At 51.8% G+C, this 25,121-nt stretch overlaps 1 protein-coding gene across 1 annotated transcript in view; it reads left to right on the top strand.

The window, feature by feature from the left end:
• Window positions 1-18,582, top strand: part of FAM3D (FAM3 metabolism regulating signaling molecule D) — a 33,771-nt gene extending 15,189 nt beyond the window's left edge. Inside the window, exons 4-10 of the mRNA XM_050781259.1 lie at window positions 1,878-1,901; window positions 5,578-5,695; window positions 7,474-7,532; window positions 11,031-11,081; window positions 15,055-15,139; window positions 16,125-16,251; window positions 18,160-18,582. Of these exons, the coding sequence (XP_050637216.1) occupies window positions 1,878-1,901; window positions 5,578-5,695; window positions 7,474-7,532; window positions 11,031-11,081; window positions 15,055-15,139; window positions 16,125-16,251; window positions 18,160-18,249 (554 nt within the window). The 3' untranslated portion in view covers window positions 18,250-18,582. The remainder of the gene's footprint in view (window positions 1-1,877; window positions 1,902-5,577; window positions 5,696-7,473; window positions 7,533-11,030; window positions 11,082-15,054; window positions 15,140-16,124; window positions 16,252-18,159) is intronic.
• Window positions 18,583-25,121: the final 6,539 nt, after the last annotated feature.

Raw genomic sequence — 25,121 nt, 5'->3', positions numbered from 1 at the left:
TGCTCATGGTCTGAGTCAGAGAAACAGACTTGATTACAGCATGTAGAAAAGTGAAAGTGCATTAACATGATGCAGAGTCTCGAGAAATGTTTACAGTAGCAGGAAATGTAACCAGTGGGAAAGATGGTCAGTAAGAACCATTTGTGTTTCAGCACTGAAGGGGGTAATTTTCATTTACTTCAGAGGTTCCTAACCTGGGTGCACATACCCTCATTTTATTATTTAATGCACTGATATAGAAGCACATATATTACTATAGCACAAATTTGGTTTTTGTTTTTGCAAAATATATTACATTGATATATAATTGGTTTCCAATTTATTTTACTTTATGCATTTAATAACACAGTCTGTTGGAGTATAAAGTGATAAGTGTCTCAAGGGAAGTGAGAATAACTTTATTCTGAGGGGAGTTCACGGCTTTTCCAAACTGCCAAAGAGAATCATGGCACAGAAACCAGAATAAGAAAGTTAGACAGGGTTATTTCAGATGAGAGTGACCAACTCAGCTCTAACTGGTTTCAACAAAACATGTCTTGATGGTCCATTACGGGCATCTTGTGACTTCAGGTGTGGCTGAATCTGGGAGTCTCCCATGAAGGTCCCAAAGCCGGTCTCTCTTCTTTCTACATCCCTGGGCTCTGCTTGTTGCTACTTGACCTCAACAGGTTAGGGCCTCATTCCATGGGCAGCTCTCTCTCTAAGGCAGGCATGATGGTTTCTCTCCTGATGCTCATCTTCTCACCTGGCTGAAAAAGCACTTTCTCTCTCTCTCTCTCTCTCTCTCTCTCTCTCTCTCTCTCTCTCTCTTTTCTCTCTCTCTCCCCCACACAGCTATATATCAACATAGCGAAGTAGGGAAGGGCTCTGTCTCCAGAGGAATGTGATACTATGATTGACCCAGCTTGGGTCTCATGCCACTCCTGGGGCCTTGGAGGCAAGGGGTAGGGACATTTCCAGATGGACAGCCCCTGAGAACCAAATGGAAAGTGTGTAAGTGTTGGGGGGTTCCCCCATAAAAGGAGAGCTTCTTCCCCTAGCATTTCTGCTTCCTCTGGAGGTCCTGTCCTCCAGACGTCACTGCTGGCATGGTGGGAGATACGATGTAGAACCAGCAAAACAACTAGGACGTGGTATAAGATGTCAGGAAGTGGCCAAGGGCCCTAGAGCGAGTGCAGACAGTATGCAGTGCGGACAGTCAGGAAAGAGACACCCCAATATGGGCCAAACACCCACAGCAGCACAACTGTACCCTTCACTGGGGCCCAGGGGCCAGGCACTGGGCTCGGCCCTCACAGAGTGATCTCACTGGGCCCCCTCCACAGCCCCTTGAGGGTGGCTGTCATCACATGTGCCATCTTCATGTGCCATCAAGGAAACTGAGGCCCAGGGAGGTTAAATGTCTCATGCAGTCATATACTAGGAACTAGGGCACAAATTCCAGTGGGTCTCAAACAGTCCAGCTTCTTTTGAACCAAGGGAGAGTCGTGTGTGTGTCTTGTACATGTGTATATGCACACACATGCATATGTATGTCTGCATGTGTGTGTACACATGTCTGTATGTGCACACGTGTGTCTGTATATGTGTGCATGTCTGTGTCTGTATGCATACATGAGTGTCACATATATCTGCATGCATGTGTGTGCATGTGTATGTGTGTGTGCATATGTGTACACATGTGTATCTGTGTATATGTGTGCTGTGTGTGTATGTATTTGTGTGAAGGGGTGACAGTGGCAAAGGATTTTTAGTTCATTTCAATAGTGCCAATTTAAAGCCCCTTCTTCCCACTCCCCAGCCCCTAGCCCCCAACCTCCCTCCTGCAGGAGGGTCCGAAGTGCTTTTCCTCTAACCAGATTCTGTCTTCTCTCCAGCACCACCATCCACCAAGGAGATCCGTGAGTATCTGTGCAGCTCCACACCTCCCCCAAACTCATCCACTCACCCCCTGCTCCCATTTGCCCTAGGGCAAGAAGGCCCAGGGCCCCTGCTACTAACCCTGCAGGTTCCCAAGAAACCTGGGCTTCCAGATTCTTCCCGGTCCTCTCCTTCCATGACCCAATGGTGCCTTCTAAAGTCCCTAAGCCCTGTGGTAGGGGTGGCCTCCTCTCAGCCATTCAGACTGTAGGGACACAGTTCAACTCTGCCCCTTCTTCAGTTCCCCTGCTGCAGTCTGGACCACACCCTGCCCCTGCCCATCTCCTGCCCCCGACAACCCCACACAGCTGGGAGCCCAAGGGCCAGGGATGAGCTCCTTAACCCTATTGCAGTGACCCCAGGCTTGGCTCAGGATTCCTGCTGCAAAGTGCCAGAGACCATGTCAGGCACTACAGGGGCCCCAGAGACAAACAGAAGGGGTGCTGATTGTCTGTTGGGGTGGAAATGTTAGACCTGCCAAGAGAAGTGGAGAAAGTGCTCTGGGTTCCAGGAGGGGCACCCTCTTCCAATGGGAGGATCAGGGAAGGCTTCTGGGAGGAGGTGTCCTCTCTGCAAAGGCCTAGAGGCAAGAATGCTCCAGTGGAGGCCTTGGCTAGAGAGTCAGGACAAGGAAGGGAGGGAGAGCTGTGATTATGGCAGTAGTAACATTGATTGAGTGCCTATTATGTGCCAGACACTGGATTCAGAACTTCACAGGCATCTCATGCAATCCTACATACAACCTTATGTTGGTGCTATAATTAGCCCCTTTTGTAGATAAGGAAACTAAGACACTGAGAAGTGAAATCTCTTGGCCAAGGTCACATAACTATAAGTGGTGAGGCAGGAGTCAAACCCCCTCCACCATCTAGTCCCAAGCCCACCCCCTCAACCCCTCTTTGCAAGAGGCAATATCTCCAGGCCCTCTCCATTTCCTTCTCAACATGGTGGTGACTCTGAAGAGGGCTGTGGCTCCTAAAATAGGATTTTACCTGACTAAGAAGGACATGGGTGCCCCAGTACACTGCAAGGTTACAGAAGGCAAAGACAATATGAAGCAACACAAATCATTCACCCTACACCCTTAACCCTAGCTCCCTGAAGCCTCCTCAGTCATATTCTGAAGTGAACACAGAGTGTCACAGCATCTTGTTGCTATCAAATGCTTAGACATCACCTGCTGGGGAGATGGCAAGCACACATGCTGCTTTCCACCCTGTCTGTTCCCATAGCAGACATCTCCAATCGATCCCAGCATTCTTTCCCTCCAAGCCCATAGGCAGACTTGAGAACTTTATCATTAAGCCTTTAACAGGAGGTCCACATTGACATTTAAGAGGAAACCTGTTTGACAACCCTGATCTAAACCAACTCCCTGATTTCACAGTTGGCAAAGATAAAGGGAGCAATTTCTGGCAAGCCACAAAGCAGATTAATGAAAGAGCAGCCTATTTCCTGAATGCACCCCTGCCCTAGTGCTCTTGGTAGCACACCAGCTCCATGCCTTGAGCAACAGCACAAGGGTTCCCAGGGGTCTCAGGGATTGAGGCAGCTGATGGGAGCGGCCTTCTATGCCAGAACCCAGAGAGCAAATCTCCTGCCTCCCAGAGGTTGAGCCCCCCTTGGCCTCATCTCCCTTCGTCCAGCAGCATGACCGTGAAGGCTGGATGGTCAGAAAATCAATGCTGGAAAAGCCTGCTTAAGCCAGCCTGTTGACATCAGGTTTATCAGACTTAGCTGCAATTGATTAGGCTCTGGGCAAACTCCAGAAGTGGTCCCCAGGGCTGGGAATGATCTCCCTGCATAGGTGAGACTCTCTGGGTGAGGGGTGAACGTGGCTGGAGGTGGGACCCCAAGGCTGTAGGAGACCAGGAGCCATGCCCTTGCTTCCCTCCCCAGCATCACTCCTCAGCCAATCCCAAAGGTGGAGGCTGGGCACCTTTCATAGGGATCCTGCGAAGAAGGAGGAGAAGGGGAGTTGGTCCACCCCCAGTCCGGCCCTCTCGCCCCTAAGCCACAGGCTTGGATACCCACTCTCTCCTGAACAGCCCTTCACAGATGCCTCTGCCCCCTACCCACTCTCTGGGTGACAATGTCATGGTTTGAGTTCAGTCCCACCCATCAGGTGTGTGTGCTGAAACCAGGAGAGGGGAAACCCCAAACAAGCATTTCCTCTCAGATTCTCAGGGTTGCCTGCTCAGTGAAGGGAAACTAAGCCAGCAGGGTTCCCTGGTGTGGGCTGCATTTGCTCCTAGAAGGGGCACCTTTACCTACAAGCCTGGCACAAGTGGGTTGTGCCCCCTCCAGAGGGGTGCATTTTCCTGATTCACATAAAAGCTCCTTATAGACCAGGGAAAGCCCTGGAAACCACATGGTCCCTTCCAGCCTCAGGTGCATCCTGGCCCAAATGTTGTATGTGTTATGCAATGAAGACTATCCAGTGCCTACTATGTGCCAGGCACAGGAGTTTTCAGGATGAGTCAATAAGATAATAAACATAAAGTCCTAGCCCCAGTGCCTTGCATGTAGCAAGGTCTTGGCGTCTGCAAGCTTCCTTAAGGAGCCTGCAGCTTTGCTCCAAAGCACACGCTGGCAGACCTTGGCCAGACGCCTGGCACAGGGGCTGGGGAGGGAAAGGCTGCCCAACCCCCGCTTTCCCTTAGCAGGTCAGCATTCTCCAAATCCATGTTTACCCAATCCTCCCTAATGCTGCCTTCCAAACTGTCAGCTGGTGCTAAAAAGCACACATTAGGATGAATTAGAACATGCCAGGCTGCAAGGGCGGATGTCATCCCAGCTGTCAAAGAGCACATTGAGGGCTCAGCCGCTCAGCCACATCTCTAGGTACCACCAGCATCTCTCCTCAGGCATGGACCTCCCCAATTTACCCTGTGAAGGCTGCATGGAGAAGATGTAGGTCTTAGGAACAGCCAACATCACCAGAGGTGCCACTTAGTGAGTACCCAGTGGGCTCCCAACACCGTGTTGAGCTCCCAGTGGGAGAATTGGAACCCTCTGCCTGTTCTCTGTTGTATCCCAGTGTCAGGCACTTAGTAGATGCTCAGGAAATGAGTGATAAATGAATGAATGATGAGAAGAAGAATAGCCAGTGTGTACTGAGCATTAAACCACACTCATGTATTCCTCACAACAACCCAGTGGGGAGGCACAACAGATATTCCATTTTGCAGATAAAGTGGGGTGCAAGGAGGTTGAGAACTTGCCCAAGGGAACCTGGCTAGAAAGAGGTGCTCCCACCCATCCCACCAGAGTCCCTGGGAGTTCTCAACAGGGGCCTCTGGGGACTCAGAAGGCTGCCGTGGCCCAAATGAGAGGTTCTCAGGAGAGTCCCTTCATCATGGTGACTCAGGTTTACTCTAGTTACGTTTACTGAGGGTGTCCTGCTAGGGCTGGAGCTGTGATGGAAAGCCCAAAAATTAATTCTGGGCTGGTCCTGTGTGCTCTGGTGGGGGCCGCATTGGAGACACCATGGAGCACAGAAGGGCGTATCTCCCAGACTTTGCTGTCAGCAAAGGCTCCCCCAGAAAGAGGCTCCGAGCTTCATCCCAAGCTGCACCCTGGCCCTAGCCCCGGCCCTCCCCTCCCCAAGCACCTCCCGAGCTGCTGCCCACCAAAACTGGTCTCTTTCCTTCCCAGAGGTTGTAAAGTACAAGTGTGGCCTCATCAAGCCCTGCCCAGCCAACCACTTTGCGTTTAAAATCTGCAGCGGGGCAGCCAACGTCGTGGGCCCTTCTATGTGCTTTGAAGGCCACACGTAAGTACCTAAGGGGCAACTAGGTTTCTTTTATTTTATTTCATTCATTCATTAAAAACTGCAGAGGCTGCAGGGGCTGGCCTGTGAGACCAGCCCACAGCTTCCCTTTCACTCTGGGTGTGTGAGGCACAAATACAATAATTGAAACAGTTCCCACATCCGCCAGCACCTTGCCTGGTGCTTCAGAGCATCTCTCATTCATTCCCCCGACATCCTGGGAGGTGGAGCTATTACTCCTGTTGTAAAGATGAGGACAGTGAGGTGCAGACAGGGTCACCTGCCGAGTGGCAGGGCCAGGATTTGACCTCAAGTCTAACAGCCAAGTTGCTGGGCTTCCCATGAAAGGAGATGCCTGCAGAGAAGGTTCAAGATCCTGACTCAGGCATCAAAGCCCAGATATAGCAGGCACCAGGGCTTCCGCCCAAGTACAGGAGAAAGGCTGTTTACCCATCATCCAACTAAGACAGTAAAGGCCCTGGGACGGCAAGTGCATACTACGAAAGAACTCAGGGACAGGTGTTTAAACTAGTATTCTGAACCTAACCACAGTCTGTTTAGGCAAAACAAGGAACTGATGGGTTCAAATACCTAAAAGACCAGGGGTGGTAGGCAAGCTTCAGGACCAGCTGGATCCAGGGATTCAAACAATGTCATCAGGGCTGTCTCTCATCCCATCTTCAGCTCTACCCTCCTCTGTCTAATAGCTTTGCTTTTTTTTTCTACTTGCAAGGGATTCCTCCATGTGGTTAAAAAGAGAGACTGCCAGCTGGTTTGACATATTAGCCCAGCTTAGCACCCTAATGGGAAAAGAGCCTTCCTGTCTAAATTATCCCTGCAAAAGTCCCAAGCCTGTGTTTCATTGACTGGCCTGGGTCACATGACCAAGCCTAGCCCAGTGTATTCGTCCGTTTTCAGGCTGCTGATAAAGGTATACCCGAGACTCAGTAATTTATACAGGAAAAAGAGTTTAATGGACTCACAGTTCCATGTGGCAGGAGAAGCCCTACAATCATGGTGGAAGGCAAAGGGGGAGCAATGACATCTTACAAGGATGGCAGCAGGCAAGAGAAAGAGCTTGTGCAGGGGAACTCCTCTCTATAAAACCATCAGATCTCGTGAGACTTACTCACTGTCACAAGAACAGCACGGGAAAGACCTGCCCCCATGATTCAGTCACCTCCCACTGGGTCCCTCCCACAACACGTGGGAATTCAAGATGAGATTTGGGTGGGGACACAGCCAAACCATATCAGCCAGTAACTGTAGCTGGGGATGTAGGATGCTCTGCTTGTCCAAGCCTGGGAGAGAGAGGTCAATCCCCGGAACCACCTGGCCTGTGCGTGGAGAAAGACAGTTCTCCCACCACACATCCAGAGACAAGGGTGTGGATGCTGGGCCAGCAGGAACACAGCTGGGCCACGTGGGGACTCAGACACCCCAGGATGGTGGCAGCCTTCTGGGTTCTGCCTCCTCCCAGCAGCCAGGCCTCACAGCGTCCGGGTGGGCTGGCCCCGCCTCCAACACCTCAGAGACCCAGGCAGGGACCTCGCCTCTTCTCTGAGCAGGTTGTTCTGGTCCAACATGCCTTGAGAAACTCTTTAGAGAATCCAGCCTACCACTAGTTTTCAGGAGAAAACAGATGGTCCCAGTTATTCCACGTGTTTCCCAACACTTCCGCATTGCTTATGTGGGCCCTTGCAGAGTTCCCCAGCTGGGAGAGCAGAGTGTTCATTCCACGCTCGGGACCGACTGTCATATTTCTTCTTCATTGTCTTCAGGATCATGAGTCCTGTGAAAAACAACGTGGGCAGAGGCCTAAACATCGCCCTGGTGAATGGTGAGTTGCAGATCCATCCCCCAGACAGTTCCTACCCAGCACCAGGGAGGGTAGGGGGTAGCGGCATATTCATTCAACCAACATTGGCTCAGCTCCTACCTCATAGCAGGAACGCCCGTAGAGCTCAGGAGGGGAAGTGTGGCTGGCCTGGGGGAACAGAAGTTCTCAAAGACCCACAGAGCTGTAGAACCACAGAGCTAGCCAGGCCCCTGCCACATGCTCCTATCTCAGGAGGACACACTTCTCCTATGGAACATAGGTGAAACATGACCCCATCCTCAAAGCCACTCTGCTTAAACCAACACAAATGAGGATGTGGGGACAACCAATGACAGTGCAAGATCACGTGCTGAGTATACACCTTCATTCATTCATTCATTCATTCAACAAATACAGGCAGCAGCTACTGTGGGCCAGGCCCTGTACAGGACACTGGGGGTCAGCCAAGAACTAGAAAGGCCCTGGCTTCACAGCCTCCGTAGGTATCCGTGAAGCTCACAAACAATCTCAATGTGGTGAGCCTCTCTGGAGGGGCAGGAAGCACAGCTATGGGAGCTAGGATGCAGAGCAGGGGACAGACCCAGGGTGGTTCAGGGGAGGCTTCCAGCTGAAGGTGATAGCCAGCTGAGGTCTGAAGGATTGTGGGCACTGGCCAGGAGAAAACTGGGGAAGGCTCCTTCCAGGCAGGGGCAACACAGTGCAGGGAGGAGGAGGGAAAGGGAAGGAGAGAGGTTTGCCGGGCAACATGGAGAGGCAAGGCTGGGGAGAGAAGCAAGGCCAGAGGATGAGGAGCTAGCAAGCCTGCTAAGAAGTGTGATTGGAAGCCGAGAGCAGTAGGGAGCCACGGAAAGGCTTTGAGCAGGGCGGGAGGGGCCGGGCCTGCATTCCGGAAACCTCCCTCCAGCTTGGAGTTGGGGGGCTGGAGGCAGGGAGGCCACAAGGGAATCCATGGCTTTGATAACCCTGCATCTCCTGCAGGACACACACTTAAACAGGAGGCCAGAGGGCCACCAAGCCTGAAGTAGGGACACGTTTCAGGAGGGAGTGGACTTACAGGGTCAGGTAAGGACCAGGTGGTCTGGCCCCAGCCAAGACCTCCTCTCTGCCTCTGTTCTTAGAAAACGAGGGCCATTTCCTGGCTGTAAGGGCCACTTCTGGGACAAAGGTCAGGGCAGGATGGGGAAAAGGTGTAAGGGATGCTCAGGGAGGAACTTGTTGAGCTTGTGGGTGGCAGGACCACATGAGCACACTTAGGAAGGAACAGGGTAAGATGGGAGCCCCGGCCTTGCCAGCTCTAAGCCCCTGCAATTTACCCCAGAGAAAGCTTTTTCTCACTCTGCCAAGAAACCCTGCTGCGTCAGGGGAGAAGTCGGGGCCTGGAGCAGTGATGGGGCTGTTCCTGGACAGACGGGAGTCAGAGGACAGCCCTGGCCAACTTCCTAGGAGCCCAGGAAGGGCCAGGGCAGGGAGAGGCAGGAGGCTGAGTGGAGCCGTTCCTCTGCAGGTTTGAGGAGGGCCCAGGCCTGTTCCACTCCAGCCTCAGTGAAGTGGCTGCAGGGATGGTGGCTCCCTCCTGCAGGAAGGGTGTGCCCAGGCTGGTCTCAGAGCACTCTTTCGTGCACGCCAGACCCCAGAAGGCTGTAGGAGCCTCAGCTTACATCAACACTCCCATCCATCTGCCCTCACCCCACAGTGGGGGCAGGCAGGAAATGGCGCAGGCTGCAGCTGACCTGGCTGAAACCTGCTGACTTTCTCCTAAATGGATCCCACCTGAGAAAAGCCTTTTGCATATTCTCCAATGAGATGGCCCCAGACTAGGCCTCTTTCCCTGCCTCTCACAAAGCCGAAAGGATGAAAATAACCATCGATGGCAATAAAAACTAGCATTTACTGGGCACTCACTGTGCTTTTTCATTTAACCCCATCACTGTGCTAGGCTGGAGCTATGCTCAATATCCCCATTTCCCAGGTGAGAAACCGGGGCTCAAAGAGGTTAAGTAGGCTGGGTGCAGTGGCTCATGCCTCTAATCCCAGCACTTTGAGAGGCTGAGGTGGGTGGATCACTTGAGCTCAGAAGTTCAAGACCAGTCTGAGTAACAGTGAACCGCCCCCACCAATCCGCCCCGTCTCTACAAAAAGTTAAAAAATTAGCTGGGTGTGGTGGCACACACCTGTAGTCCCAGCTACTCAGGAGGCTGAGGTGGGAGGATTGCTTGAGCCTGGGAGGTGGAGGCTGCAGTCAGCCAAGCTCACACCACCGCACTCCAGCCTGGGCAACAGAGAGAGACCCTGTCAAAAAAAAAAAAAAAAAAAGAGGTTAAGCAACTTGTCCAAGGTCACACAGCCTATAAAACCACCTACATTTGAACCTGGATCAAGTTAACTCCAAGTCTTAATTATTCACCTGAACGACCTCCCTAGACTAGAAATATCTCAACCATGTACACAGCACTTACTGTATACGTGCATGCTGTGTATGCCACATGTGGGGAAGCCCAACAAATCATCCTCATCTATATGACCAAGAACAACACAAGGATTGCTAAAGACCGAGTAGTCTTTAACCTTCAGTGGCGCAGAGATTCCTCAGGATCTTCAAGCTATGCTGGCCTCGGCCTCCACCCCCACCACTCTCCCATTGCAGAAACATTCACGAGCGCACGCGATCACAAAAGCAGCTCCATGGGTTCATAGACTCCTTCTAAGGGCCCCAGGTAAATCATTCCATGGACGCTCCGTGGCTCCTGGAGAATCCTGGAGGGGCTGCTAAGCGAGCCTGCTCGCGCCGCCTGGACTGCGCCTCTCCCTAGACCCGGTCCCCACCCTCCTCCGTAAACCTTGGAGCTGCCATCCCCTCTGCAACACCTCCATCTAGTGGCACAGATTGCGAACTGTAACGTTCCTCCCGAAGACCCGGTTCCCTGGAGGGTTTGGCCTTCGGACGCCTCCTCCCACAAAATCCACAAACGCAATCCGGGTTACTGGACCTTGGGAAACTGAGTACCGCTTAGCCCAACACAAATCCCTTTGCCTTCGAGAGGTGGAGGACTCCAGTTGTAGGTTTTCTATATAGGTGGAAATAATGATGACGACTATCATTTTGATTTTGATTTTGCAGCTAAAATTCATCTTGTATGACTACTATTAATATTTTAAATGTATCTCCTTTAGTTCCCACAACCCACTGTACAGATGCAAGAATTGAGGTCAAAATGCTAAGTCCTGAGTTAGACAGTGGTAGGACAGAACACAGACTCAGACCGAGTAGACTCAGTTCGATTCCAGAGACGCCCTTAGCCATTACATTCTTGAACCTCTCAGATGAGCCCAGCCATCCCTGGACACCTGCTTTAGTCCTGCATGCTCTTTATAGGACCTTATTTCATTATATTCTTGTTCTGTTTTTAGATCTTAGACTACAGATTAGCCATTTTCAGCAGAACGACAGGCAGAACGACACGCGTTACAGGGGATAATTGTTCTCCTCTTAACCTCTAGGAACCACAGGAGCTGTGCTGGGACAGAGGGCATTTGACATGTACTCTGGAGGTAGGTGCCTCTGCTGACACTGAAGTCACAGTGGGGGGTGTGGTGCAGACGGCTGAGCCTCTTCATGTGGCAAGGGACCTGGTGGCTCGAGGTACCTCGTGCTTCTTTCCACAGGAGGCACCCAGGAAGAGGTGCAGTAGCAGGTTGAGGGTGTCCTGCTGCTTTTGAAACTCCTTCTGGCCACCTCAGTTGGGATGTCCCAGACTCAGATCCTGAGACAGGGATTCAATTGCAATGCTTTATTTAAGAAGTGAGCTTAGGAAACGTCAGTAAGGGAGTAGGGAGCAGACAGCGACAGGAAGGAAGCCTGTGAAGAATGTGTCACTGAGCCTTTAACCAAAGTTGGAACCCTGGAGCCAGTGTGGAATACATGCCCCAGAGATCTCCCAGAGAATCGAGGGGACTGAGGTGCCCATGCCTCTAATTCCTTGGCATGCAATTCTGGCCTGCCCTGGGGGCAAAGTGAACTCTGGAGGCCAGGGAAGACCTTAAGGCAAAGCAATGTCAATGTTGATGTCACTGAAGTGCTATGGATGAGGCCGCGCGACCCATCGGCCACATCCACTAAAGCTCTGCTAGGTAAAGGTATTTTATTTCAAGGTTACAGGGATCTCTTGGGGACCCAAGGACAGGACAAGGCTCCTTTCTGGACCTGAGGCTCCGAGCTCTACACATCTTTCAGCAGATGCTTGTCTTCTCTCTGCACCCACGTGCTTTGCAGATTTTTCTGTGTACCTGGCTGCCCCTTATAGGAAGTCACTGCCCTCCTTGCTCTTAGCATGGCTGGGCGAGACAGGGTACTGACCTAGCTGTGCTGAAATCCCGGGCATCTAAGTCCCCACCAGCAGCTTCCTCACCAACCAGCCACCTATGGGCAGGGGTGGAACCCTGACCCCACACTCTCAAAAGCTTTCAAAATGCAGCAGAATCAAAGACCTGTGCCCTGCAGGAATTGGTTTTCATCAGAGGGGGTGTCAGAGCCCAGGTGAATGCAATTTCCCTTCTGTATCCCTGAGACCCCAGGGCATCTCTGTGCTCAGCCATCCTGGGATGTACAGCACGTGTGACCATGGACCCAGGAAAGCCTGTCACAGAGCAGAAGGGGCCAAGCTGCTGCTAAACAGCTGGGATTCCCCTCTCCTGAATTCCCCTGTCTTTGTCTCAACCTCTAGGGAAAGCCCACTTTGTCTACACCCACCTACACACATGAGCCCAGGAGGGGAGAAAGTTACCAGGCAGCAGAAGGCAGGAAAGAGGCTGAAATTTGGGAGGTGGGGAATGCTGGGGATGTGATGTGCAGGACAACTCTTAGAGATGGGCAGCTGGGACCCTGTCCTGGGCCCAGGGCTTCGTAAGACCCCTCCTGGCCCTCCTCCATCTCCGTCCCAACTCATGGGTGAGGAGTCTGCAGAGCTAGGGGTGTGCTGACCTGGAGTCCGCATCAGGGCCCACACAGGCCTCCCGGAGTCTGCATCAGGGCCCACGCAGGTCTCTTGCCAGGTGTGCCCCACCCCCAGGCTTCAGACACTCCCCCAGGATGGAGGGGTGACCAGGGGCTGGCTGTTGCTTGACAGGAGGGTAGTGTGGATGGAGCTTGGATGGGCACACTAAAGTGCCCACATGCAGTGTGCAAGGTCCCTCCCGGTACAGGATAGAGCTGAGGACAGGGGCAACAGGAGATGGGGACAGGCCAGGGGCTGAGGACCAGACATCCTGCCTGGAGTCCTACTGATGTCCAGCATGGCCTGGGGCCAGGTTTATGGAAAAGGTCCAGTCTCTGGAGTCAGAGACTTTTAGAGGCATGACCTGAAGCAAGTGGCGCCTCTTGAGCCCCAGTTTCTTCATCTGTAACAGAGAGGCAGCTATAGTTTCCACTCCATAAAACTGATGTGAGGATTAGATGATAACCTGAAATAATTGGTGGAAGGGTGTCCAGCCTGACTGGTGGAGGGGTCCAGGCAAGCTGGTTTAGTCTTCTCCCTTCCCTCCTCTTCCCCTTCCCTCCCCTCTTCCCTCATTCCATCCAGATGACTCAGAAGCAAGGAGATCATCTGTCAGAATGAAAAGGAAAAAAAGTTTGAAGACAAAACTAAGCTTTAAAATGCCTTATTATAAACTTGAATGTAGCCATGACTGATGGGGACCCAGAAACAGAGGCATTGTGAGCAAGTAGCCCTTCCCTTCAGGAAACAAAAGGGGATGAAGGCTTTTTAAAGTGAGGTGATCATTAGCAGAAGGCATGCTTTATGTTTTCCAAATACCCACCGTCCATCCCGACAAGCACCAGACCATACATCTGCAACAACACAAATTAATGGTGCTTTAAGAGCTCCCTCCTTTTGTCATAAAAGTTCAAGGGCCATTTCTTTAGAAGAGCAACTGTGGTGGTTGACCAGAAACCTGTCACTGAGCTGGCTGGCAGCTGGCCTTAGTTGGGAGAATGGCTTCTTCCCCAAGGTCCTAGGGGTCTGCATTGGAATACTAATAATCAAGACCAGCTTTGTAGGCCTGTGACCTGGGGACAGGGTAGTCACACGGGGCCCATGCTTGGAAGAATCTCACACTTGGCTTGATGCCTGCCATCGTGGTCTTGAAATACTGAATAATTTTTTATTAAAAGGCCCTGCATTTTCATTCTGCACTGGATCCTGCAAATTATGCAGCCAATCCTGCTAATAATTTTTGGTTCCATTAGAGTATGCTTACTGTATGCCCAAAGTTATTGTCACATTTGCACTTTATAAAGATGCTATGAGCAGGGCTATTACTCATCCTCATTTGACAGATATAGTCTCTGCTTTAACCACTAGGTTGCTTGTTGCCAAACTTGAGCCCCCTCAAGTTGCACCATATCTAGAATAACATCTGTATTATTAGTATTTTCCTTTAAATTGGATCACTTTTTTTTTAACCTAAGTAAATATATATTAAAAGGAAACTATATTACTGCCTTAAGTAGAAAGCTATTATTACTTGTTATGCAGGAAAAGTGACCATAAAAATAATCATAATGGAGGGCCCTGGGACAGTGGCTCACGCCTGTAATCCCAGCACTTTGGGAGGCTGAGACAGGCGGATCACCTGAGGTTGGGAGTTCGAGACAAGCCTGACCAACATGGAGAAACTCTAATTCTACTAAAAACACATAATTAGCCGGGCATGGTGGCGCATACCTGTAATTCCAGCTACTCGGCAGCCTGAGGCAGGAGAATCACTTGAACCCGGGAGGCAGAGGTTGCGGTGAGCAGAGAGCACGCCTTTGCACTCCAGCCTGGGCAACAAGAGCGAAACTCTGTGTCCAAATAATAATAATAATGGTAATAATCACCATGGAAACAAATCAGACTCTTCACAGTGAGCTGGATGCTGATGCCTCCCCCAGGTGCTAAGCCTAGAGCTGCTCTCTGTTAGAGAGCTAGGCAAGTTAGGAAGGCACTAAAGACACACGCAGAGACTTGCTCCCTGACACAGCAGGAAAGTTGTATTAACAGTAGACTCAAGTTGTCTCCCAGGGATCTCAGCTGTCTGAGGCCACGTGCTATACCATCTAAAGTCAGCACAGATAATCTGGGCATTGTCCGGTGTAGAATGGGGTCTGGGGTATGCAAAGGGCCCGGAGCACCTGAGAGATGATGACACTTGGTCCCCTGAGGGGTAGGCACATAAGGGCCCTTCTCCAGTGGTGCTCATCCTCAGCTGCAAATCAGAGTCACATGGGGAATTTCTAAACTCCAGTGTCCAGAAGCCACCCCACATCACCTGGATGAGTCCCCCTCACTCTGCTCACTCTGCCCTCCCCTAGGACAACGGCTACAGGGAGCTCCATCTGGGATGCTCCTCCTCCTGGCTTCTGAGCTCAGCCCAGTGTCCACTGGGCCTAGCTGGCTCCTGCATCATAGGGCAGTAGACAAGCATGAGAATGACCAGGGCTCATTTCCCCTAAATCACCTGCACCTTTTCCTTCCTCCCCCAGATGTTAATCACCTAGTGAAATTCCTTAAAGAAATTCCAGGGGGTGCACTTGTGCTGGTGGCCTCCTACGACGACCCGGGGACCAAGTAAGTAGAAAACTCTACCTGCCAGGCCACCCAGTAATGCAAGCTGAATGCCTTCAAACGCTGCACACCCTTTTCTGCTGTTTTGCCAGCTCCATTTTCTGGCAACTTATCTTGAGGAAATTATCAGACAAGTATGCAAAGCGATGTTCTAGGAGGTTGATCACAGCCTTCATTACCACAGTGGAAAACTGGAAACCCTCTCCCTGTCCAATAGAACAGCTGACCGGCCACAGAAACTATGACATATGGTGACATAGGATACGATATACGCACAAATGAAGACAGACTGCATCAAAAATGATGCTGCAGAAAGTATTTAAGGCCGAGACGGGCGGATCACAAGGTCAGGAGATCGAGACCATCCTGGCTAACATGGTGAAACCCCGTCTCTACTAAAAATACAAAAAACTAGCCGGGCGAGGTGGCAGGTGCCTGTAGTCCCAGCTACTCGGGAGGCTGAGGCAGGAGAATGGCGTAAACCCGGGAGGCGGAGCTTGCAGTGAGCTGAGATCCGGCCACTGCACTCCAGCCTGGGCGACAGAGCGAGACTCCGTCTCAAAAAAAAAAAAAAAAAAAGAAAGTATTTAAGGACATGGAAAATTGCCCACCCTCTAGTGCTAAGTGAGCGGCAAAAAACACTCTATGGAAATATATACACTGATCACGCCAAGGGGAGGAGGGGTGAGACCATATTTCTTAGTTACTTCTTTGTGATCTTCCATATTTTCCAAATGAATGTGTATTGTGTTTGTAAACAGAGCAGTACTGTTTTAACACATCTCCAGCCCCACCTGAGGCCCTTCTAGAGAGGAAGTCTTGAAGCCCTTTGCCCTGTCCTTCCTGAGTGCAGCCGTGTTCTCTAGGCACCCCCAGGGCAGATGCTGAATGGGGAGAGGGGTGGGAACCTCGCCCCATGGGAATCCCACCATCTGATGCCCCTTTGACCCACCCCCGCATCCTGACCATCCTCTCTGGTCCTCTGCAGAATGAATGATGAAAGCAGGAAACTCTTCTCTGACTTGGGGAGTTCCTACGCAAAACAACTGGGCTTCCGGGACAGCTGGGTCTTCATAGGAACCAAAGACCTCAGGGGTAAAAGCCCCTTTGAGCAGGTGGGTTCTGGGCCACAACCCGGCCCTATGAAGGATGGACGAGGAGCTGGGCGGTGGTAGGAAGAACAGTCACCCAGTCACCTCCCGAGGGCCTTAAAATTGGGAGGATTGTGTGGGGAGAGGCCCTTGGTTGTCATTCACTCCAAAGGACAGGGTGGTCTGATTGGCCAGGAAGCCGCCTTGGCCATTTCGCAAAAGCTGGGTCATATGTAAACACGGAAGTATACAGGTAAGTACCAGAAAAGGAAGAGGGAAAAGGAGAAAAGAAGGATGATGGGGAAGTGAGGCATGAAGGAAGGAAAAAGAAATGGAAATATGAAGCTGTGTGACAGGGAAGGGGAACCTGGGGAAAGGAGCAGGATGCCTGTCCCCATCCCTTCAGCCTCCCTGGCTGGGCATGGAGAATACGGGGAGGGAAGTGAGAAGGCAGGGAGGAGGCCAATGCCATCATCACACAAGAGGTGCCAGAGCGGGCAAGTGCAGGGAACCATGTGCTGAGCTCTAGGAAGGGCACCACGATTGTGATTTCTTTCTTAAGCTAGAAAATGTGGTCTTGGTCTGTATGCATGTGTTTCTAAGAGGATGTATTCAGGTAACTAGAAATTGCCTGTGAAGAACTCAGGAGGCCGGTGGGCAGGGGCGGGGGGTGGCGTGGTTCCCGAATGTCCTGTGGGGGTGCTGCAGCAGGGCCCTGGCAAGAGGCCTGAGGCTGCATGGGCAGGTGGTGCTGTTCTGCCCCGAAGCATGGGCTCCAGACCCAGAGGAACCGGCAAGACAGAGGAAGCATGGGAGTACAGGAAGCCCAGCACCAGCTTCACCCACCTGCAACCAGCTGGCTGGGATCTGACGCCCAAAAATGAACCAAGCACCCTGATGGGACTAAGCCAGTCTGTTCTTTGTCCCCACACTTGGGAAACTGGGTTTTAGACAGGTAGCATCTAGAATCTCTTTTTTAATTCCTAAGAGTCAGCCACAATGATTCCAACAGCAGATTTTGCCATTTACATTTTTTTCTTTCATAAACTAAACCTGAGCATTTTAGACACAATCCTAAGTGATTCTATTCTTCTAACATACTTATTACAAGTATATGTATATTTTTTGAGACAGGGTCTCACTCTGTCACTCAGGCTGTAGTGCACTGGCACAATCTCGGCTCACTGCAGCCTCGACCTCCTGGGCTCAAGCGATCCTCTCACCTCTGCCTCCTGAGTAGCTGGGACCACAGGCATGTGCCACCACACCCAGCTAATTTTTTTATGTTTTCTGGAGACAGGGTTTCCCATGTTGCCCAGGCTGGTCTTGAACTCCTAGCCTCCAGTGACCCTCCTCCCTTACCCTCCCAAAGTACTGGGATGATAGGTGTGAGCCACTGCGCCCCATCCCTTATTATTAGTATTAATTAATATTATGTGGTGGTTCTGCCACTTACCAGCCAGTGACTATGGGCAGTGACCCTCTGTGCCTCAGCTTTCCCATCTGTAGAATGGGATGTAAACAGTGCACACTCCCTAGGGCCACCGTGCAGATTAAATACATAAGGCACTGCAGAACAGCACCTGGCATACAGCAAGCCCTCAAGACGAGCTAGGAGTCTTCTTTTTATTGTTGCTATCATTATTGTCATTTGAGGTATCCTAGAGGGACACAGAGAATTTGAGGGGAGGGGCTAGATCTCTCCAACAACTGGTTACCCTTCAGGGCGTGAGAGCAGTAACTGGGCTCTGATCCCATCTCTGAGACCTTGAGCAAGTTGCATCCCCTCTCTGAGCCTCAGTTTCCCCATCCGTGAAGTGGGTTAATAACATCCCACACCCCCATTTAGGTTTAGAGCACAGTGCCCATGCGGGCATGAGTTCTAAACGGCCTCACTCAATGCCTATATTTCTCTGTCTTCTCTCTCTCTAGTTCTTAAAGAACAGCCCAGACACAAACAAATATGAGGGATGGCCAGAGCTGCTGGAGATGGAGGGCTGCTTGCCCCCGAAGCCATTTTAGGGTGGCTGTGGCTCTTCCTGAGCCAGGGGCCTAAAAAAGCTCCTGCCTGACTTAGGAGTCGGAGCCCGGCAGGGACTGAGGAGGAGGAGCAGGGGGTGCCACGTGGAAGTCACTGCCGGTCCTTGCATGCTGTGTCACGCCTCCCCTCCTTGGAAACAGAACCCTCCCACAGCGCATCCTACCCGGGAGACCAGCCTCAGGGGATCCTTCTGGAACCAGCTGTCTGTGGAGAGAACAGGGTGCTTTCGTCAGGGACTGCTGGCGGCCAGTCCTGAGGAAGGACCGACTGCCCTGACTTGAGCCCAATTAAATTTTATTTTTGCTGGTTTTGAATGAACTTTCTGACCACTCCAGTGGCCACATTTCTCCCTGGGATTGAACTGCTCCAGACTCAGCATGGGCCACGGGTCAGACAGGTCGGTGACAGCTTCAGGCTCCCCCTTAGGCAGCTGTGAGGGAGCTGTGTTTCTGGGATTTCCCATGGGCCTGAGAGAATCCTTGGTTCCTGCATAACATGTGGGATGGACGGGAACAGAGGGAGCCGGGGACAGGACGCAAGGAATACTGTCATCACCCGCTGTCTGAAGGAGAGCTGGAGCAAGTCCAGAGCAGGAGAGGGTAAGGAGGGGTAGATCTGAACCCGGCTGGAAGGAGCAGCCAAGCTGTGCTGCTGGCTTCAGGGAAGACAGCCGGGCTGTCTCTGCCCCAGGAGCAGACCCTGCAACAAGGATGCAAGGGCAGGCAGTATATTTGGGAGGTGATTGTGGGAAACACCAGTAGAGAAGTAGGGAAGTGAGGCCGGGCGCGGTGGCTCAAGCCTGTAATCCCAGCACTTTGGGAGGCCGAGGCGGGTGGATCACGAGGTCAGGAGATCGAGACTATCCTGGCTAACATGGTGAAACCCCGTCTCTACTAAAAATACAAAAAAAAACTAGCCGGGCGTGGTGGCGGGCGCCTGTAGTCTCAGCTACTTGGGAGGCTGAGGCGGGAGAATGGCGTGAACCCGGGAGGCGGAGCTTGCAGTGAGCCGAGATCACGCCACTGCACTCCAGCCTGGGAGACACAGCGAGACTCCGTCTCAAAAAAAAAAAAAAAAAAAAAAAAAGAGAAGTAGGGAAGTGAGATGGCGAGGGAAAGGAGGGGAAGGCAGCCAGTAAAGGGTGTGGTTTCAACCCATCTACCCCTGTGGGGACTGGAGCTAACTCCCACCCAAAGCTCTAGGAATCAGGGTAAAACACGCACCTTGGAGATACTCCACCGGGGAGTGAGGGAGCTGGGGTATTTACACACTGACTCCCATCAGTGGTTTGTTGAGGGCTTCTGGTGTTGGGGATGATATGAATTCCTAGGTGCTTCTTGCCTGCCCTGCCTAGGGAAGAGTGGCCTTCTGTGGCTTCACAGCAAGCCCCCAGCCAAGAGAGGGCAATGCCAGCTGCTGGCAGGCCACAGGAGAACATTGAAATGGGAAGGCCCAAGGGATACGGTGCCAAGACCTGCCTGAGGTTTCTGAGAAGGGCCCAGTTCCCAGGCTCTAGACTAAGTCTTGAAAGGGGGTTGTGGGGGCAGAAAGCGTTGCTACTCAGCCTCCCGGAGTATGTGCTGGGGACACCACCCTTCAATGAAGAAGAAGCCCTCTGCCCAAGCACAGATGCCCACCAGTGGCCTGGGACTCACAGCTCCCAAGACCTGGGGCCTGGGAGCACATCAGATGTGCCAAGATAGCCTGGGGTAGAGACAACAGTGTGTGTGAACCTTCCACCAGGGGCCACAGCAGGTGGGACATGGGCTACAGTTGCAGTGATATCAAAATCAAGGTCCAGGCCAGGTGCAGTGGCTCATGCCTATAATCCCAGCACTTTGGGAGACCGAGATGGGCAGATCACCTGAGGCCAGGAGTTTAAGACCAGCCTGGCCAACATATAAAAGTTAGCCAGGCATGGTGGCACTCGCCTGTAATCCCAGCTACTTGGGAGGCTGAGGCAGGAGAATCATTTGAACCCGGGAGGTGGGGGTTGCAGTGAGCTGAGATTGCACCACTGCACTCCAGCCTGGGTGACAGAGTGAGACCCCATCTCAAAAAAAAAAAATTCAAAGAGCCCTGGGGAGAGCCATGCTCAGGGTTGGCTGAGGAAGCCAGAAGGTGCCCATCCAGACATCCTGTCAATTCCATCACTCCCTGCCCAACTCACCTCAGCTCACCCTCAGGGATGAAAGGGGGAGCATGCTGGCAGGCCTGAATAACCACTTCCAACCACATCAGTGGACTACCTGGAAAACATCTTCCCAGAAACCTGCTCTGGGAATGAAGCTGGCAGGAAATTTTCATCATGACCATAAACACCTTTGAGAGCTTGGAAATTTCTCTTTACAACAAGCAAGAGTACCTTATAAAATTTTTAAAGAACGTATAAAGACCTCTAAAGTGAGCTTATGAGCAGGGACAGGGCTAGGCAGAGGGCTCTTGGCAGTGGCCACCATTTTAAGACATGGGGTAGCTGCGTGGTTGAAGAGAAGACACATGGACTTTTCCAGACAGTGCACCGCGCAACACTTCAAAGAAGACAGAGACTATGTCAACTGGCTCAATCAGAGAATGCAGGGAAGAGTCCCAGTTCCCCTTTCCCACATTTTATTGCTAATGGTCAGTCTGAACTCTTCTTTGAAGAACTGCCTTTGGCTACTCATACCTTCTTTGAGCACAAGTGCAAAGAAGACAGACCAGGAAGCTCCTTAGCTAATGACAGGCAGGTGTGGGAATGTGAAAGGCCAGCTCCTAATCCTGGGGCATGATGACCACGAGGTGCGATATTTACACTCCAGGATTCCCAGAGGGATCAGGCGGGAACTGGGACTTTGCCTGCAAGTGTCCCTTTGCTTACCTCCTTCCCCTTTCCCATCCTGCTCCTCCACTGCCTTACCAGTGTCCCCAGGGGCCAGTCCTTAACAAATCAATCACCTACATGACGATCCCTATCCCAAGTGGGGTCCTGGGGGACCCATCCTAAGAGAGGCGGTGGGCATGGCCAGCTGGATGGGACTGAGCCCCAGCCTGGCCTGGGAGATAAGACCTCCAGGTCTGCAGGAATTGTTGTCATAAAACGGGTCAGTTCTCAAGGAGAAAGAGCTCAGAGTGGGGGAGCTGCACTTGCCACTGCCATGTGGAGCCCGTGGAAGAGGCAACGTGCTGTTCCACACCAGGAAACACAAGGGAGAGATGAGGGATCATGCCCTCCTCCAGCCTCCCACTCCTTGACAAGGTGTAGGCCTCAGGGGACACATCCTCAGATGCCCAGAATAAGCCAGAAGATAAGCCCAAGTGGCCATCGTTGTACCCCCATAACCCACCAAGGAGACTGCATTCTCAAGCCAGTCACACTAGGCCCCCCTGGGCTGGGTGTCACAAAAGTGGCAAACACCCGTCAGACTCTCAACGTCATTTTCAGGACATTGTGGCCACTACAGGGACCCCCAGGTCAGCTCGAGCTGTAGAGAGTTGGATCTTTATCGCCATAAAGAGTCACTCTGATCACTCAGCAAGCAGTTAAGACTCACCTGCTATTCATCAAGAGTCCGGTAGGCTTGCGGCTGCTGCAGTGAAGAAAACCCAGCAGTCGGTGAAGAAAATCCCACTCAGTCTAGCGCGTGATACAAATCCAGAGACAACATGGCTTGGTAAGGGGGAAGACTACAGGACCCCTGCCCCAGCCTTGGGGATCTAGGAAGGCATCCTGGAGGAAGCAGCACCCACGCTGAGCCCTCAGGAGTGTGTAGGAGCTCGCCAGGCAAAGAAGGGAGGGAAGAGCATATCAGGCCAGGGAACAGCACAAACAAGGCCTGGAAGGGGCAGAGGGTGGGTGACAGGGCTGAGTGGGAGGTAGGAGCCCAAGGGGACTTGTGAGCTGGGCAGAGGGCTTGGACTTTGTCCCAGGGCAGGGACACACTGGGAGATTTAAGCTGGGGGCAAGGTGACCGGATCTGCATATTTTGAAAATTCCTTGCTGCTGTGAGAAGGGTAGAGGAAGGGAGGCCAGTGAGGATGTCGTGTCATCCGGGAAGAGAGGGTGGTGGCCTGGACCAGGGGCCTGTCCCGGGGATCATCAGAAAGTGAAATGGATAAGACTTGGGACACTTTCTCACTGGGGTCGGCAAGCCTTAAGGAATCTCTGCAAGCTAATCGTGACCTCAGAACTGGGGGCTTGGATTTGCCTCCCCGCTCCCTGCCAATGTGCCTCCCACCCACCCCAGGAGTGAGGATGGAGCTGTGAGGGGTGGGGTCATAGGGAGAGCTTTCCAGAAGCTGTAATTCTGGTCCTCACCAGTAGGTGGCAGCACAAGCTAGAAAGGGAAGGTTGGCAAGGTCTCCCCACACACCCAACCCTTGGGAAAGGCTGTTGTGCCTAATGAACTCGTTATCTGGGACTTCCCAAGGGGCAGTGAACTTATCTTCAGCCTTGCTGATAGTGTAACAACTGCAGCTCCTCACTTCTACAGAGAATTGCAGTTTTCCAGATGTTCTGCTCAGAGCTTTGCATGAATTACCTCATTTCATCCTCATAGCCCCCTCGTCCACGGGGTGGGAACCATTGTTATCCTGTTTTACACAGGAGGAAGATGAGGCTCAGAGAGGTCAAGTGACTTGTCCAAAGTCACATAGATAAGGAGTCTCAGAATAAGGGCTGGAATTCCAGTCTGTCTCCAACATTACATGAAACAGATATGTTTGCCCTAAACATACTGTTTACTCTCAGGTAAACAGTGTTTCTCCCATCCTCGTTCTCCTCCTCTCTTCCTCCCTTCCCCTATTTCTCCTCCCCCTCTTCCCCTGCTCCTGAATGCCTCTGAAGACTTTTGAAGATTGCACAGAACCTCGGAGTTAGAATTCTCGACCTCTGCCTTCACTGTTTTGGCAGAGATGGAGAGGAAGTGGGTTCAAGGGATTTAGAGCTCCTCTTTTTAAAGCCCAAAGCTCCCCTCACACTTTGTAAGCCTTACTTCCTTCTATAAGGTTGTGGGTCCAGAAGGAGCAGATGTTTACTCTCATTTTTTAGACGAAGAAACAGAGTCTAAGGGATGTGCCCAGCACACGTATTGAGATAGGGCAAAAATGGATCTAGAACACCTGCTCGTTGGTCCTCCACCACCAGCTATCACTTCATAAATTATCTGTTCACGTATTCCAAGTACATCCTCTGTGCCTGGGCTCTGGGGCCTCCACCCCCATTCCTCCTGCCCGTGCCATGTGGCCTGAATGTTGCATTTTGGGTCATTATCCTGCCAGGGGCTGGACTTCAGAGCACAATCACAGGCTCCGTCAACCAGGCTTTCACTGCAGCACTAAGCCACATTTCAGAAGGGCTCCAAGCAGATGGAAAAAATTAATAAATGCGTAAAATTCATTTTCTCTCCTCCCACCCCACCAAGAGTCAAACTGGTGGATAATTATGGGATGGCTGCCAGAGGAATTGGATCTTCAGCGCTGACTTACAGCATTTTTACTGCTCCATCTGACAGCCAATTTAGTCATTTCCCTTTACAATTTTGTGGACTCTCTCCTTTCTGCAGGAAACCCGAAACTGTAATCAGGCCATGACTGGAACAGGGAGAAAAGGAGTGGGGAGCAGCCGAGGAAGGCAGGGGCTGAACCCCAAGGGAAGGGGCAGAAGGAAGAAGCCACATGTTTGCTTGGCTGGAGGGGTCACGGATATTGGAGGAAATACAGTAATAACAACAACAACAGTATTAAGCAGTGCCATGCAGTGAGCACTTTCGATGAGCCAGGACTGCGTTAAGCACTCGACCTACTTAGACTATTTCATTTAATCCTCCATCATGGATTCTTCTACTAATATTGCTCTAGACTCGGGGTAAACTGAGGAGCAGGACAGACCATGCCCTGGCCTTTGTGGAACTGCCATTCCAGGCAGAGGAGACAGACAATAAACACAGAAGTCCTATCATTTCAGTTGCTGATGAGTGCTACGACAAAGTAATAAACAGAGAGCCTGGGACCTGCTTTGCAGAAGGCATCGGAGAAAGCTGCTCTGAGGAGCCTGAAGGACAAAAAGGATGGAATCATGCAACGCTCAACATATGGGGAATGGAGGGGAAGTGGGGGAGGGAACATCCCACGCAGAAAGAATAGCAAGTGCAAAGGCCCTGAGACGGGGGGAGAGGTGCTGTGACCCAGAAACTGCCAGGGAGAGGGAGGAGAGGGAAACGGGGTCCTAGCAAGACCGTTGATCAGACCTTGTGGACCATGGGGGATCTCGCTCTGTTGGCAAGGCTGGATCTAGAATGCCTAATTCTTGACTCTCCACCAGCTGCCATTCTGTGAGTCATCTGTGTATGTGCTGCAGGCAGCTACTGTGTGCCAGGCACCGTGCTAGAGGAAAGGAAAGGGTGGCAAGTTCTCCCCAACCCACCCGCCTCTTGGGAATGGGTGTTGTGCTTAGTGAACTGGTTATTCGGGACTTTCCAGTGGGCAGTGGACTTATCATTTGTGTTCTTAGCAGCGTGATAGCAGCAGTGCCTAACTTCTCTGAGGAACTGTTGTTTGCCAGATGCTCTGTGCATCCCCACAGCCCCATGCAGTGGGGGCAACTGTTAGCCCACCTTTGGTGAAGTGACAGATAAGACGGAGCGACACGCTCTGATTTATGCTTTCACAAAACGATGGCTTGAGCTGTACACACACACCTTACCCCATATAGCTCTGTGCAGTGTGCTTCACACACACACACACACACACACACACACACGCACGACATCGTGCCTCCAAGGCCACACAACTCTCGGGGACAGAGCTACAGTTCAAGCCCAAGGTCTCTTCAGCCTTAACCTCGGCCACAAGCTGGCATCACGGAGAAGGAAGA

Source organism: Macaca thibetana, chromosome 2 (genome assembly GCF_024542745.1).
Source record: "Macaca thibetana thibetana isolate TM-01 chromosome 2, ASM2454274v1, whole genome shotgun sequence".
NCBI classification, from domain to species: Eukaryota; Metazoa; Chordata; class Mammalia; order Primates; family Cercopithecidae; genus Macaca; species Macaca thibetana.
The sequence above is the reverse complement of the archived record's forward strand: the minus strand, read 5'-3'. Positions and strand labels throughout refer to the sequence as shown.